At 39.2% G+C, this 15,759-nt stretch overlaps 1 protein-coding gene across 1 annotated transcript in view; it reads right to left on the reverse strand.

The window, feature by feature from the left end:
- Positions 1–15,759, reverse strand: part of LOC138951375 (uncharacterized) — a 145,749-nt gene that overhangs the window by 48,055 nt on the left and 81,935 nt on the right. The window contains exons 6-7 of the mRNA XM_070322989.1: positions 7,679–7,801; positions 7,172–7,288 (exon numbers count right to left, since the gene is read on the reverse strand). Of these exons, the coding sequence (XP_070179090.1) occupies positions 7,172–7,288; positions 7,679–7,801 (240 nt within the window). The remainder of the gene's footprint in view (positions 1–7,171; positions 7,289–7,678; positions 7,802–15,759) is intronic.

The raw sequence follows: 15,759 nt of genomic DNA on the forward strand, positions 1-15,759 counted from the left end.
TAAAAAGAGTAACGTCCCATGCTTTGATTCTTCAGTTGAAAAAAGAAGAAAAGTCATTCACGGAGCAGACGACACAGCCAAAAACAAGAACAAAGGACACGATTAGTACAATGTTGTAAATCGTAATGTTTCTTTCATTAATACATTTGAAACAAACAAGTGTTGAATAGGGGCATGCAGAACGTTCAACGTGTACAGAATCTTCAGAAAGTGGAATGCGCTAGAAGAAAAGTGTTTGGGTTTATCTGTTTCTGTCTGCAGATTCACTCATTCCGATTCATTTCTTCGGGTGAGAATTTCATGAATTGAACCTGAAATAAATCACACATGAAACTGATATTTGTAGCATTAAGTTGTTCAGGAACATACTAGTTATAAAGAATTGTGTGAATATAAACACGCGTTCGCTGAGCTTTCACATACATTTCAGGGCTCGTTATTTCTTTCGATTTAACCACAGCGTGTTAACAGATCAAAGAAAGCAGACGTAAACTCCGACCCCTAACATTTGAACTGCGCACAAAACGCTGACGTCACCACTTAAAAAAGTACCGATAGCCACAACCACTAACACTACCACTGTACACTTATCCTCTCTAATATCACAACGTCCCTCGTATGCACGAGTCGCAGAATGAACTCAAGTGTTGCTCCATACTGAAACAGTTCATATTTCATGAAAAGATATTGCTGTTGTGTTTTTTTCTTTGTAAATGAAGTCAGAATGTCACTCAATGTTTTAAAACTGATATTCAATGTCCAAGTTTCATAATCAGATCGTTTAATTCCAACACCACGAAACGTAACATGAAAACAAAGTGCCATGTTTAGTCCAACTTGTTTTACTTTTACATTTAAACAAAAAGTGTTCTGATGACTGATCCCGATTTTTCAGTGTGGATCTTTTAGTTTCAGATTGACTTAATCTTGTGATATAACTTCGCATGACCTATTTTTCGTCTCCGATAAAAACAAAGAAAAAAATGTTCTTTCTACAATATGATCTTTCCTGACCAAAACAAATTCTGTAAATTATGGCGAATACTTCTTGTTTGTCGCCAAAGCTATGCTGTTCCATTCTGATAACCCTCGCCCCACGGCTATCGCCAGTTGTTTCTCTGACCGAACGCTACAGTCCTACGCGAATCTATCAAGACAAAAATACAGAGTTATCTCCCATATGTTTTTCGCGATCTCAAATTTAGATCAGTGTTCACGAGACGAAAATGATTGCAGATTGGCCGACTTCAACAGTGATCTCCGTTCAGTTCTTCACAGTTATGATAAAGACATCGTTCTAAGGTCAAAACAAGTCGAAATTTTGGGACTGCTGCCGGAAGGAGACCGTAATATATGGTTGCATCACTGTCAAAAAAATCGTCTGCTCCAGCGAGCGCGAAACCAAACGGTTCATTATCACGTGACACTTATGCCATATTTAGAGTTGTTTGCACAGTAAATACATCCGCGAAAAAATAGCTCGCTTGAAACTGTCTAAAATAAAAATTCCTCCGTAAATTAAAAATTACAAAACACCATGAAAAATCATTATCGACGATCGCGAATCTGCTTATATCAATAATACATTACAACAAGTCGCGTAAGGCGAAATTACTACATTTAGTCAAGCTGTGGAACTCACAGAATGAAACTGAACGTAGTCCGCCGCTAGTGCAAAAGGCAGTGAAAGTGACGAGCCTGTTTGGCGCGGTAGCGGTTGCGCTGTGCTTCATAGCACGCTTTACTGTACCTCTCTTCGTTTTAACTTTCTGAGCGTGTTTTTAATCCAAACATATCATATCTATATGTTTTTGGAATCAGGAACCGACAAGGAATAAGATGAAATAGTTTTTAAAACGATTTCGGAAATTTAATTTTGATCATAATTTTTATATTTTTAATTTTCAGAGCTTGTTTTTAATCCAAATATAACATATTTATATGTTTTTGGAATTAGAAAATGATGAAAAATAAGATGAACGTAAATTTGGATCGTTTTATAAACAATTTTTTTTTTTAACAATTTTCAGAGTTTTAATGACCAAAGCCATTAATTAATTTTTAAGCCACCAAACTGAAATGCAATACTGAAGTCCGGCCTTCGTCGAAGATTGCTTGGCCAAAATTTCAATCAATTTGATTGAAAAATGAGTGTGTGACAGTGCCGCTTCAACCTTTACAAAAAGCCGGATATGACGTCATCAAAGACATTTATCGAAAAAAAAGAAAAAAATGTCCGGGGATATCATTCCCAGGAACTCTCATGTCAAATTTCATAAAGATCGGTTCAGTAGTTTAGTCTGAATCGCTCTACACACACACACAGACAGACAGACACACACACACACACACACATACACCATGACCCTCGTCTCGATTCCCCCTCTATGTTAAAACATTTAGTCAAAACTTGACTAAATGCAAAAAAGCTCTACACATGTAAAAAAAAAAAAAAAAAAAATCGGTTTCTTTGCCAGACAAGGAAACTCAAGGCATCCTGTCAGGGAGAGAATGAGCCGAACTCATTTTGACCTGAGGTCAGGATGATGCTGTTCAAGATATTTCGAGAAAAAAGCTTGCCTAAAATCAAAGCACAATTAAAAAAATAGTTTTTCACCAAACAGATTGTTGGTGAAGCTATGGTTTATGGAACCTCGATCTCCGTGAAAGGACAGCACGTAACTAGACCTCAGACATTAGAGAATATTGCTATTTCATAAGTTACGTTAATTTCCATTGGTCAATTGGGCAAAACTGAGCTCAGTGCAAAAGTGATATCGACGACATTTCCGTCGATATCAGTTTTGATATCGACGACCTCTTTATTGCTTCCCCACTTCAAAAACAAAAACACCTACATTTAAAAACAAACAAATATATATGAAAACTAGATGATAACCCGCTTCGCCGGGTATCGGCTTCGCCGGGAAGAAGTAGAGCCGAATACCAGGCTGCGCCTGGGACGCCGGCTTCGCCGGCGCATGAAAGAAAGGAGATAAACGCGCAAAACACTGGAGACCTTCTAAAAATAGTAACGTGCAGTGACCTTCTAAAAATAGTAACGGAATGGGAATATCCGCGCGCCATACGAAGGAAGGGAGGTAAACGCTGAAAACACTGGAGAAGATAAGGAAGAGTTACTGGTAATGGATCCGGACAAAAAAAAACAAAATCGGTTCAGCGCTGCGCGCTGAGAGCACGTGTTGAAATATCGACCAGGTTGTGTCCTGTCCCGGGTGTACCTGAATATGCCCACCAAATTTGAAGCAGATCCATCGAGAACTTTGGCCGTGCATCGCGCACACACACACACACACACAGACAGACACAAGTCGTATATATGTCGTGCCTAGATCCTGAAAGTGCCTAAGTTCTTGAATTAGGTAGTCTCTTGCCTAATTCGTGAAATAGGCAACGGCTGTGCCTAACCTGTGAAATCAATGTTGAATTTTGCCTAATTTGTGAAATTTTATGATTTAGGCTGCCTATTGCATAAATTAGGCAGCCTAAGTCGTGAAATTAGGCAAAGTTTCGATTTAGGCACGATCGACTACTGTACAATTTAGGCAAAAATGTCTACAGAATAGGCAAAATCCTTGCCTAATGTGTCAAATCAATTCTAAGGTCTAACTGTTTTACAAATTAGTCAGTCTGTTTGAACCCAAAATCATCCGCGTGCGTGCGCGCCTCTCACTGCGTTGCGGGTGACAACATATCAAGTTTGTGAACACTACTAAGTACTTGTGAACAGTACTAACTGTGATACAAGTGAGATAATAATCACACTGAAGCATTTCAGATAAACTTTCTCAGTCACTACTTCACACCAGCACATGACTGTCAGTGTTAGCCAAATCCAGCCATGGAAACTAAAAGGTCACAATTTCGTATTTGTTTGAAGTACATGCAGCTCTAGAAGAACTCGGTCCACAGAATTCAACTGAAATGATGCAGAGGTGGAAGGTGCAGTTGGAGGGGCCGCCACTTCAAGTACAGCTCCAGAAGATCATGCAAGCAACTTGACACAGTGCAGACAAGATGCACGTGAAGGACAAGAAAAATGCCGTGCTGAAATGCTGCGAACAACAAGAGCCAAGCTGGTTCCACTGCTGCAAAACGACGGCGTGCTGGTTCCAGTCAGCGAGTTTGATCGTGGGCGCCTTGATTGCAGAAACGTGCCTGGGGTGGTCCTGAAGGTTCACAACTACCTGTACCAAGTTGGCACCAAGCATGGCATCTTAAACACTATGCTCTCCCGCAATCTAATTATCGAGGCCGATTTCCAAATTGTCACTGCTGACCAAGTGATGGACACTGTCCTACCAATGAGAAGCATCGACAGCTTCATTCAAGGCATGGAGGACAAGGGTTCAAAAAATGTTCTTGCAATGGGAAGTGCGATACAGCCAGATGCACTTGCAAGAAAGCAAGAAACCACTGCCATAGTCACTGCCACCCAAACAATTCATCTTGCAAGAACAAGAGCAAGTAAGCTCAGAAAATCGAGTTGAACTGGAACGTCGTGGGTTTCCTTTTTTTGACCCCAGTCCAAACTGGGATAATGTTTAATGTTTGTAAACTTTAAATGTTTGTAAATGAGGTAGAGGGGAATTTTTTTTGCTTTTGTAAAATTTGCTTATTATAATTAGTCATGTAAATGGTACATATGATAGCAGTATGTTTAAATTTTAAGTTTCATTATTGTTACTGGCGTTCAAACAGACTGACTAATTTGTAAAACAGTTAGACCTTAGAATTGATTTGACACATTAGGCAAGGATTTTGCCTATTCTGTAGACATTTTTGCCTAAATTGTACAGCAGTCGTGCCTAAATCGAAACTTTGCCTAATTTCACAACTTAGGCTGCCTAATTTATGCAATAGGCAGCCTAAATCATAAAATTTCACAAATTAGGCAAAATTCAACATTGATTTCACAGGTTAGGCACAGCCGTTGCCTATTTCACGAATTAGGCAAGAGACTACCTAATTCAAGAACTTAGGCACTTTCAGGATCTAGGCACGACATATATATATATATATAAGGATCCCAGAATTTAGTTGAGCAAGTGACTAAAGACTTTTTGAAAGAAAAGACATTTTGAAATACTGAAAAGTACAAGAAAAGACTGAACAAAAATAAATAATAATCAGAGGGAGGGATATGGAACAGCCAAAACTGAGACAAATACTTTTGTAATTTCTTTACAGTAAATTCAAAATGTCCAAAGAATTAGCAATATATCTAACATTGACTGACTGTGTGATGATATCTTCTGCTATTGGTCTGTTGAGACAGTGATATCAAAATCGAGACCGGAGGTCGAGATTTTAATATCACTCAAAATCGAGACCGGAGGTCGAGATTTTGATATCACTGTCGAAACAGACCATAGCAGAAGATATCATCACACAGTCCGTCAATATTACCCAATATTGACCGGAGGTCGAGATTTTGATATCACTGTCGAAACAGTTTTGCGCGACAAGAGGTGTGTTTCTTTTAACTGTGATAAAGAGGGATAACTAAACTTGGTATCTAACACTATTTCTAAACACTGTAACCACTTTAGCACTTTTAATTTTTTTTCTGTCTTCCAAGCTTTAAATTCAGCTTATAAAATGAGTAAAACAGTGGATTTTTTTCTGAATTCACCAGTTAAATCACTATGTTGCATGTTCTATTTTGCTTCCCTATTTCTGTTCTTAAGTTTTGATCATCTGACTACCTTGCTTGTCTACTTGGAAGATACTATGCACTCTTTTCTGAAAAATGAGCAGGGGGTGGGGGTAGTAAAAGCATCACAGTTCAAAATTTTGCGCGACAAGGTGTATTTCTTTTAAAAGTGGTGAAGAGGGATTTAACTCAACTTGTTATCTAACACTATTTCTGAACATTGTAACCACTTTAACACTTTTAATTTATTTTTGACTGTGTTCCATGTTTTGTTTGTTCGTTCATGGGCTGAAACTCCCACGGCTTTTACGTGTATGACCGTTTTTACCCCGCCATTTATAATGACAATAATAATAATAATAATAATAATAATAATAATAATAATAATAATAATAATAATAATAAATGAGCATTTTTATAGTGCAACATCATAACTTTACAATTATGCTCTTTGCGCTTGACACATTTAAAATTAAAACACAGTTAAACAAGCATTTACATTTAGGCAGCCATACGCCGCTTTCGGAGGAAGCATGCTGGGTATATTCGTGTTTCTATAACCCACCGAACTCTGACATGGATTACAGTATCTTTTTCGTGTGCACTTGGTCTTGTGCTTGCGAGGGTGTTCGGACACCGAGGAGAGTCTGCACACAAAGTTGACTCTGAGAAATAAATCTCTCGCCGAACGTGGGGACGAACTCACGCTGACAGCGGCCAACTGGATACAAATCCAGCGCGCTACCGACTGAGCTACATCCCCGCCCGTGTTCCATGCTTCAAATTGGGCTTCAAATATGGATACATACGTGTTTTTTTTCTCCCAATTCACCTGTAAAATCACTATGTTTGATGTTCTATTTTGCTTCCCTATTTCTCTTCTTCAGTTTGTGATCATCCAATTGTTTTTTTGTTTACATATTCACAATACAATATCACAATTTCTTCAGAAGGGTTTGCGTGAAAAAATCTCATACCTATGCTCAAACTTCAGTCGTTATCTAAAAATTTTGCGCGACAAGCACTATTCATTTTGTTATTTCCTGATAAATCAAACATTGAACTAACATAAAAAGAAACCTTTAAAACTGCCTAACCACTTTGAAATATGGCCTCAGGTGTATACTCCAGCCTTAATTAGATTTCGATTCAGCTGAACTCATGGATTTTATATTGGATTTCGGTTGTTCAAGCCTGTAGTAGTTAATTTAAATGCGGTATGTTTGTGTTGTCTGCTCCAGAGATGTATATTTCGTACATTTGAGCATTCTGAACTGTTCAGTCGCTAAAAGTAGTACCCACAAAGTATAGCTTCTCAACCCATGAGCTACCGGGGATTCAGGTCGGTTGCTGGGAGGTTATTGTTTGGTTGCTGAAATCAACACTCCTTCCAGTTAACAAAGGGAAAGAAGCAGAGGGGGGAATAAGTGATTAAGAATGAGCGAGAGAGAGAGATTCGCAGCCGGTTTTATAATATGCAATACCAAACCTTACCATTTTGTGGTTGGTGCATTCCTTCGTAAGGCAGTTAGCAGAGCACCTTGTGTGTGTGGAGCGGCAGGCGCAGTTGTCGTTCCTGTTGCACTCTGACCTCTCGGTACACTGGCAGCACTGAAAGAAGGTAGATTCAATTCTGTACAAATCATTGATGTGTGTGCGTGTGTATGTGTGCGTGCGGGCGCGCGCGCGTGTGTGTGTGTGTGTGTGTGTGTGTGTGTGTGTGTGTGCGTGTGAGTGTGCGTGTATGTATTTATATGTAAGCGTGTGTTATAGTTCTAAGTTTAATATTCTTTGTGCTTTTCTGACACACACACACACATACACACACACACGCACACACACACACAGTTAACCGCTAACTCTCTGACCCTCAATATCTTACTTTCTCTCTCACTTGTGTCTCATCCTCATTCTGTCCGTCTTTCTCTGTCTATCTGTCTCTATCTCTGTCGTTCTCTCTCTGTTTGTCTGTCTGTCTCTATATTTGTCTCAGAAACTTACACGGTTCTGACACCTCTTTGGAGGGCAGTTGGTGCATTGCTTGCCTCTGGCATGACAGTCACAGTTCTTGGTGTTGCATTCTGATTCGTCGTTACACCGGCAGCACTCTTGTATCTTGTTCGTCTGGAACAACAACATATCTGAGAGACACATTTCGACACAGAAACAACAAGCCAAACGTTTAGAGATCAACACCTACAAGCTGTGCTCAATACTATCAAGAGACAACAGAGAGAGAGAGAGAGAGAGAGAGAGAGAGAGAGGGTAATGGAGTAGATACAGCAAAGATCTTTTTTCATCCAGCCCTCGCCCAAGAGGGAATTAACTAAGCAGTGCATAATATTAAAGCAGAAGAAGAAGCAAAGCAAAAACATAAAAACATGGTTATTAAATCAGACAAAGAGAGAAACAAAATGTTCAATGCATACATGCCAACATGGTCATTGGAAATGGTATACATTAAAACACACACTTTGACACACAGACAGAGCAAGAGAGCGTGATCCAGAGAGAGAGAGAGAGAGAGAAAGGGAGAGAGATAGAGCGTGATCCAGAGAGAGAGAGAGAGAGCGTGATCCAGAGAGAGAGAGAGAGAGAGAGAGAGAGCGTGATCCAGAGAGAGAGAGAGGGGGAGAGAGAGAGATCGAGAGAGCGTGATCCAGAGAGAGATAGAGCGAGAGAGAGAGAGAAAAAAAAGATAGCGAGAGAGAGAAAGAGAGAGAGAGAAAGAGAGAGAGACAAAGAAAGAATGAGAGAGAGAGCGAGATCAAGAAAGAGAGAGATCAAGAGAGAGAGACCGAGAGAGAGAGAGAGGGAGAGAAAGAGAGGGAGAGCAAATTCAAGAGAGAGAGAGAGAGAGAGCAAAATCAAGAGAGAAAGAGAGGGAGAGAGAGAGAGTGTGTGTGTGTGTGTGTGTGTGTGTGTGTGTGTGTGTGTGTGTGTGTGTGTGTGTGTGTGTGTGTGTGTACAAATGTTTCTCTGGTTCTGTGTGTCTTTGTCACAATCACGGACAAAGAGATATAAAGAGAGGCAGACAGGCTGGAAAACAGTCGGACACATTAACAGACACACGGACAGACACACGGACAGACTAACAGCGAGACAGGCAAACGAAATCAATAAATTATTGTGTATTTAGTGTCTGCACACTATCGTTTCCTCTTGCTTCTCATAACTACGATTTAAGCATAAGGTGAGTGTTTTGTAACACTGTTATTCTGTTTTGTAACACTGTTATTCTGTTTTGCGAGTTTTGGTTTGCTTCTGCCCAAACTACAATGTCCTGTGAAAACATACATCCTTTCGATAATGGCGTATGTGTCGTATCACACGAAGTACAGTTGTTTTTCATTGCTGTGTACGTTGTTTTGAAAGTCCTTAATTGTGACCCTCCACCACGGAAAAAGCCGCATGTCACCTTTACATGATTTTCATATTTTTAAATTTTCCTGAAGAGGTGTTTATGCTCTATCCAGTGGTGAAACCAGTTTTAGAAAAGAGCAAAAACTGTTTGAGTTATAAGCCTGTGACTAAGGTGACCCTCACACTGTTACCAGACACTCCCCGGACTTATATTAAGCCTAGCGCAGAACCGCGCGAGATGACATGCGACTCATTTCGTGTTGGAGGGTCACAATTACACATATTATTACTGCATGCACAGCTTACCGTTAATTGGAAAACATCATTAATTTTCTCAAAGAATACTTCCACTAGCTGTGTGCAACACGTTTGTACCCCAAGATGATTGCGTAAGATCACATGTGAAGTTGATGTTTCAATTCCAAATGTGATATTCGTGCATCTTGTCTGACCAACTGTTCAACAGCAGCAAGGTTTGCTGGAGCAACATCACTCAACGGTGTACTTTTACAAGATCATTTTCCCCCGTTTACACTCATTTTACTAGTTGTTAACACTTGCCTTAGAAGCAGCGTTGTTCCCATAAGTTCCACCCAAAGTGCGATAGGAATGAGGAACATAAAACTATTTCAGGAGGTCAAAATACATCATTGCTCTATTTATAAACTCCCGCGCTGTGAGCTCCATGACAGAAAAGTTAACACTGGCTTCCAAGAGAAAACTTTCATGAACGTGAATTTTAGTTTCATTACTGAAGGATTGCAATATGTATGGGTCATTTTAAATACGGTGAAGCATTGTAAGAAGATTGGAGTCTAAGTGTTAGAGAGGATAAATGCACAGTGGTAGTGGTGGTGGTTAACTTAAGAATAATCTATGTATTTATTACGCGTTCCGCTAACGATAACGAAACTGACAATGGCGTCTTGGCCTGTGCGTTTAGTTTCACGTTCGTTAACGTAATGGGAGGGAAGACAACTGATGTAACAATAAACAAGTCGCGTAAGGCGAAATTACTACATTTAGTCAAGCTCACAGAATGAAACTGAACGCACTGCATTTTTCACAATGACCGTAGTCCGCCGCTTGTGCATAACGGAGTGAAACTGACGAGCCTATTTAGCGCGGTATTCGCTGTGCTGCATAGCACGCTTTTCTGTGCCTCTCTTCGTTTTAACTTTCTGAGATTGATTTTAATCCAAACATATCATATCTATATGTTTTTGGAAACAGGAACCGACAAGGAATAAGATGAAATTGTTTTTAAATCGATTTCGGAAATTTAATTTTGATCATAATTTTTATATTTTTAATTTTCAGAGCTTGTTTTTAATCCAAATATAACATATTTATATGTTTTTGGAATCAGGAAATGATGTAGAATAAGATAAACGTAAATTTGGATCGTTTTATATAAAAAAAATGTATCACAATTTTCAGGTTTTTAATGACCAAAGTCATAAATCAATTTTTTAAGCCACCAAGCTGAAATGCAATAGCGAAGTCCGGCCTTTGTCGAAGATTGCTTTACAAAAATGTCAATCAATTTGATTGAAAAATTAGGGTGTGACAGTGCCACCTCAACTTTTACAAAAAGCCGGGTATGACGTCATTAAAGACATTTATCTAAAAAATTAAAAACACGTCTGGGGATATCATACACAAGAACTCTTATCTAAAATTTCACAAGATCGCTCTACACACACACACACACACACACACACACACACACACACACACACACACACACACACACACACACACAAACACACACACACACACACACACACACACACACACACACACACTTACACCACGACCCTCGTCTCGATTCCCTCTCAATGTTAAAACATTTAGTCAAAACTTGACTAAATGTAAAAAGAGTAACGTCCCATGCTTTGATTCTTCAGTTGAAAAAAGAAGAAACGTCATACACGCGTACGGAGCAGACGACACAGCCAAAAACAAGAACAAAGGACACGAGTAGTACAATCTTGTAAATCGTAATGTTTCTTTAGTTCATACATTTGAACCAAACAAGTGTTGATTAGGGGCATACAGAATCTTCAGAAAGTGGAATGCGCTGGAAGAAAAGTGTTCGCATGCCTCTAGCTCTGTCTCTCAGTCTGCAGATTCACTCATTCCGATTCATTTCTTCGGCTGAGAATTTCATGCATCAAACCTGGAATAAATCACGCATGAAACTGATATTTGTAGCATTAAGTTGTTCAGGAACATACTAGTTATAAAGAATTGTGTGAATATAAACACGCGTTCGCTAAGTTTTCAGATACATTTCAGGGCTCGTTATTTCTTTCGATGTAACCACAGCTTGTTAGCAGATCAAAGGAAGCAGACGTAAACTCCGACCCCTAACCTTGGAACTGCGCACAAAACGCTGACGTCACAACTTAAAAAAGTACAGATAGCCACAACCACTAACACTAACACTGTACACTTATCCTCTCTAATATCACAACGCCCCTCGTATGCGCGCGTCGCAAAATGAATTCCAGTGTTGCTCCATACTGAAACAGTTCATATTTGGCTCACGTAAGTGTAGCCTATGCGATGGCAAACTCTGTCTGTCTGTGCGTGTGTGTGTGTGTGTGTGTGTGTGTGTGATAGAAACTTTAACATTTCCGAGTCTATGGATAAAGCTCGCATAAGAAGATTACGTCTCGGTCAAAAGTGTTTGACGTGTGTGATAGAAACTTTAACATTTGAAGACGTCACATTATGACGTAAGAGGGTTAGACGTCACGCAAAGGAATTACTGAAAGTCTCGGTCATTGTTATTGTGAGCGGGCCGAGACTAGTTGGCAGATCCAGTGGACTCTCGCTTTCTTGCACAATTTCACCTAGATGCTTACTGTGTGTGTGTGTGTGTGTGTGTGTGTGTGTGTGTGTGTGTGTGTGTGTGTGTGTGTGTGTGTGTGTGTGTGTGTGTGTGTGTGTGTGTGTGTGTGTGTATGTGTGAGTCTGTGACGGAGTGATTGAGTTTGTGTTACTGTTTGTCGATTTCTTACGTGAGCCTTGAAGGCTTCGCCTCTTGTTTATTAAAAGATATTGCTGTTGTGTTTTTTTCTTTGTAAATGAAGTCAGAATGTCACTCAATGTTTTAAAACTGATATTCAATGTCCAAGTTTCATAATCAGATCGTTTCATTCCAACACCACGAAACGTAACATGAAAACAAAGTGCCATGTTTAGTCCAACTTGTTTTACTTTTACATTTAAACAAAAAGTGTTCTGATGACTGATCCCGATTTTCCAGTGTCGATCTTTTAGTTTCAGATTGACTAAATCTTGTGATATAACTTCACATGACCTATTTTTCGTCTCCGATAAAAACAAAGAAAAAAATGTTCTTTCTACAATATGATCTTTCCTGACCAAAACAAATTCTGTAAATTAATGCGAATACTTCTTGTTTGTCGCCAAAGCTATGCTGTTCCATTCTGATAATCCTCGCTCCACGGCTATCGCCAGTTGTCTCTCTGACCGAACGCTACAGTCCTACGCGAATCTATCAAAACAAGAATACAAGAGTTATCTCCCATATGTTTTTCGCGAGCACTGATCTAAAATTGAGATCAGTGTTCGTGAGACGAAAATAATTGCAGATTGGCCGACTTCGACAGTGATCTCCGTTCTGTTCTTCACAGTTATGATAAAGACATCGTTCTAAGGTCAAAACAAGTAGACATTTTGGGACTGCTGCCGGAAGGAGACCGTAATATATGGTTGCATCACTGTCAAAAAATCGTCTGCTCCAGCGAGCGCGAAACCAAACGGTTGATTATCACGTGACACTTATGCCATATTTAGAGTTGTTTGCACAGTAAATACATCCGCGAAAAAATAGCTCGCTTGAAACTGTCTAAAATAAAAATTCCTCCGTAAATCAAAAATTACAAAACACCATGAACAATCATTATCGACGATCGCGAATCTGCTTATATCAATAATACATTACAACAAGTCGCGTAAGGCAAAATTACTACGTTTAGTCAAGCTGTGGAACTCACAGAATGAAACTGAACGTAGTCCGCCGCTAGTGCAAAAGGCAGTGAAAGTGACGAGCCTGTTTGGCGCGGTAGCGGTTGCGCTGAGCTTCATAGCACGCTTTACTGTACCTCTCTTCGTTTTAACTTTCTGAGCGTGTTTTTAATCCAAACATATCATATCTATATGTTTTTGGAATCAGGATCCGACAAGGAATAAGACGAAATAGTTTTTAAAACGATTTCGGAAATGTAATTGTGATCATAATTTTTATATTTTTAATTTTCAGAGCTTGTTTTTAATCCAAATATAACATATTTATATGTTTTTGGAATTAGAAAATGATGAAAAATAAGATGAACGTAAATTTGGATCGTTTTATAAAAAAAAAATTGTTTTTACAATTTTCAGAGTTTTAATGACCAAAGTCATAAATTAATTTTTAAGCCACCAAACTGAAATGCAATACCGAAGTCCGGCCTTCGTCGAGGATTGCTTGGCCAAACTTTCAATCAATTTGATTGAAAACTGAGGGTGTGACAGTGCCGCCTCAACTTTTACAAAAAGCCGGATATGACGTCATCAAAGACATTTATCGAAAAAAAGAAAAAGAAGTCCGGGGATATCATTCCCAGGAACTCTCATGTAAAGTTTCATAAAGATCGGTTCAGTAGTTTAGTCTACACACACAAACAGACAGACACACACACACACACACACACACACATACACCATGACCCTCGTCTCGATTCCCCCTCTATGTTAAAACATTTAGTCAAAACTTGACTAAATGCAAAAAAGCTCTAAACATGTAAAAAAAAAAATCGGTTTTCTTGCCAGACAAGGAAACTCGAGGCATCCTGTCAGGGAGAGAATAAGCCGAACTCATTTTGACCTGAGGTCAGGATGATGCTGTTCAAGATATTTCGAGAAAAAAGCTTGCCTAAAATCAAAGCACAATTAAAAAAAATAGTTTTTCACCAAACAGATTGTTGGTGAAGCTATGGTTTATGGAACCTCGATCTCCGTGAAAGGACAGCACGTAACTAGACCTCAGACATTAGAGAATATTGCTATTTCATATGTTACGTGGATTTCCATTGGTCAATTGGGCAAAACTGAGCTCAGTGCAAAAGTGATATCGACGACATTTCCGTCGATATCAGTTTTGATATCGACGACCTCTTTATTGCTTCCCCACTTCAAAAACAAAAACACCTAAATTTAAAAACAAACAAATATATATGAAAACTAGATGATTACCCGCTTCGCCGGGTACCGGCTTCGCCGGGAAGAAGTAGAGCCGAAAACCAGGCTGCGCCTGGGACCCGGCTTTGCCGGGTGTACGCCGGCTTCGCCGGCGCACGAAGGAAAGGAGATAAACGCGCAAAACACTGGAGACCTTCTAAAAATAGTAACGTGCAGTGACCTTCTAAAAAATAGTAACGGAATGGGAATATCCGCGCGCCATACGAAGGAAGGGAGGTAAACGCTGAAAACACTGGAGAAGATAAGGAATAGTTACTGGTAGTGGATCCAGACAAAAAAAACAAAATCGGTTCAGCACTGCGCGCTGAGAGCACGTGTTGAATTATCTCATCGACCAGGTTGTGTCCCGGGTGTACCTGAATATGGCCACCAAATTTGAAACAGATCCATCGAGAACCTTGGCCGCGCATCGCGAACAGACACACACACAGACACAAGTCGTATATATATATAGATGTAATGATCCCAGAATTTAGTTGAGCAAGTGACTAAAGACTTTTTGAAAGAAAAGACATTTTGAAATACTGAAAAGTACAAGAAAAGAGTGAACAAAAATAAATAATAATCAGAGGGAGGGATATGGAACAGCCAAAACTGAGACAAATACTTTTGTAATTTCTTTACAGTAAATACAAAATGTCCAAAGAATTAGCAATATATCTAACATTGACTGACTGTGTGATGATATCTTCTGCTATGGTCTGTTGAGACAGTGATATCAAAATCGAGACCGGAGGTCGAGATTTTGATATCACTGTCTCAACAGACCATAGCAGAAGATATCATCACACAGTCCGTCAATATTACCCAATGTCGAGATTTTGATATCACTGTCGAAACAGACCAATAGCAGAAGGTATCATCACACAGTCAGTCAATGTTAGATATATTGCTAATTCTCTGGATATTTTGTATTTTCTGTAAAGAAATTACAAAAGTATTTGTCTCAGTTTTGGCTGTTCCATATTTCTCCCTCTGATTATTATTTCTTTTTGTTCACTCTGTTCTTGTAAAGTTGTACTTTTCAGTATTTTAAAATGTCTTTCCTTTCAAAAAGTCTTTAGTTACTTGCTCAACTAAATTCTGGGATAATTACATTTTCATATATAGTTGTTTGTTTTCAAATTTAGGTGTTTTTGTTTTTGAAGTGGGGAAGCAATAAAGAGGTCGTCGATATCAAAACTGATATTGACGGAAATGTCGTCGATATCACGTTTGCACTGAGCTCAGTTTTGCCCAATTGACCAATGGAAATCCACTTAACATATGAAATAGCAATATTGGGTACTATTGCACTGCTGTGTGCCTTCATTGAAGAATGGCGCTTCTCTTACATTATACATCTGCAGTATTTGTTTTTCCCTTCTTCCTGAAAACTTTCGTTTAACCCTGTTACTGTTTCAATTTGCATATGAGACCCCCTTCCCCGAACGCCTCTGTGG

This window comes from Littorina saxatilis, linkage group LG16 (assembly GCF_037325665.1).
Source record: "Littorina saxatilis isolate snail1 linkage group LG16, US_GU_Lsax_2.0, whole genome shotgun sequence".
Lineage (NCBI taxonomy): Eukaryota > Metazoa > Mollusca > Gastropoda > Littorinimorpha > Littorinidae > Littorina > Littorina saxatilis.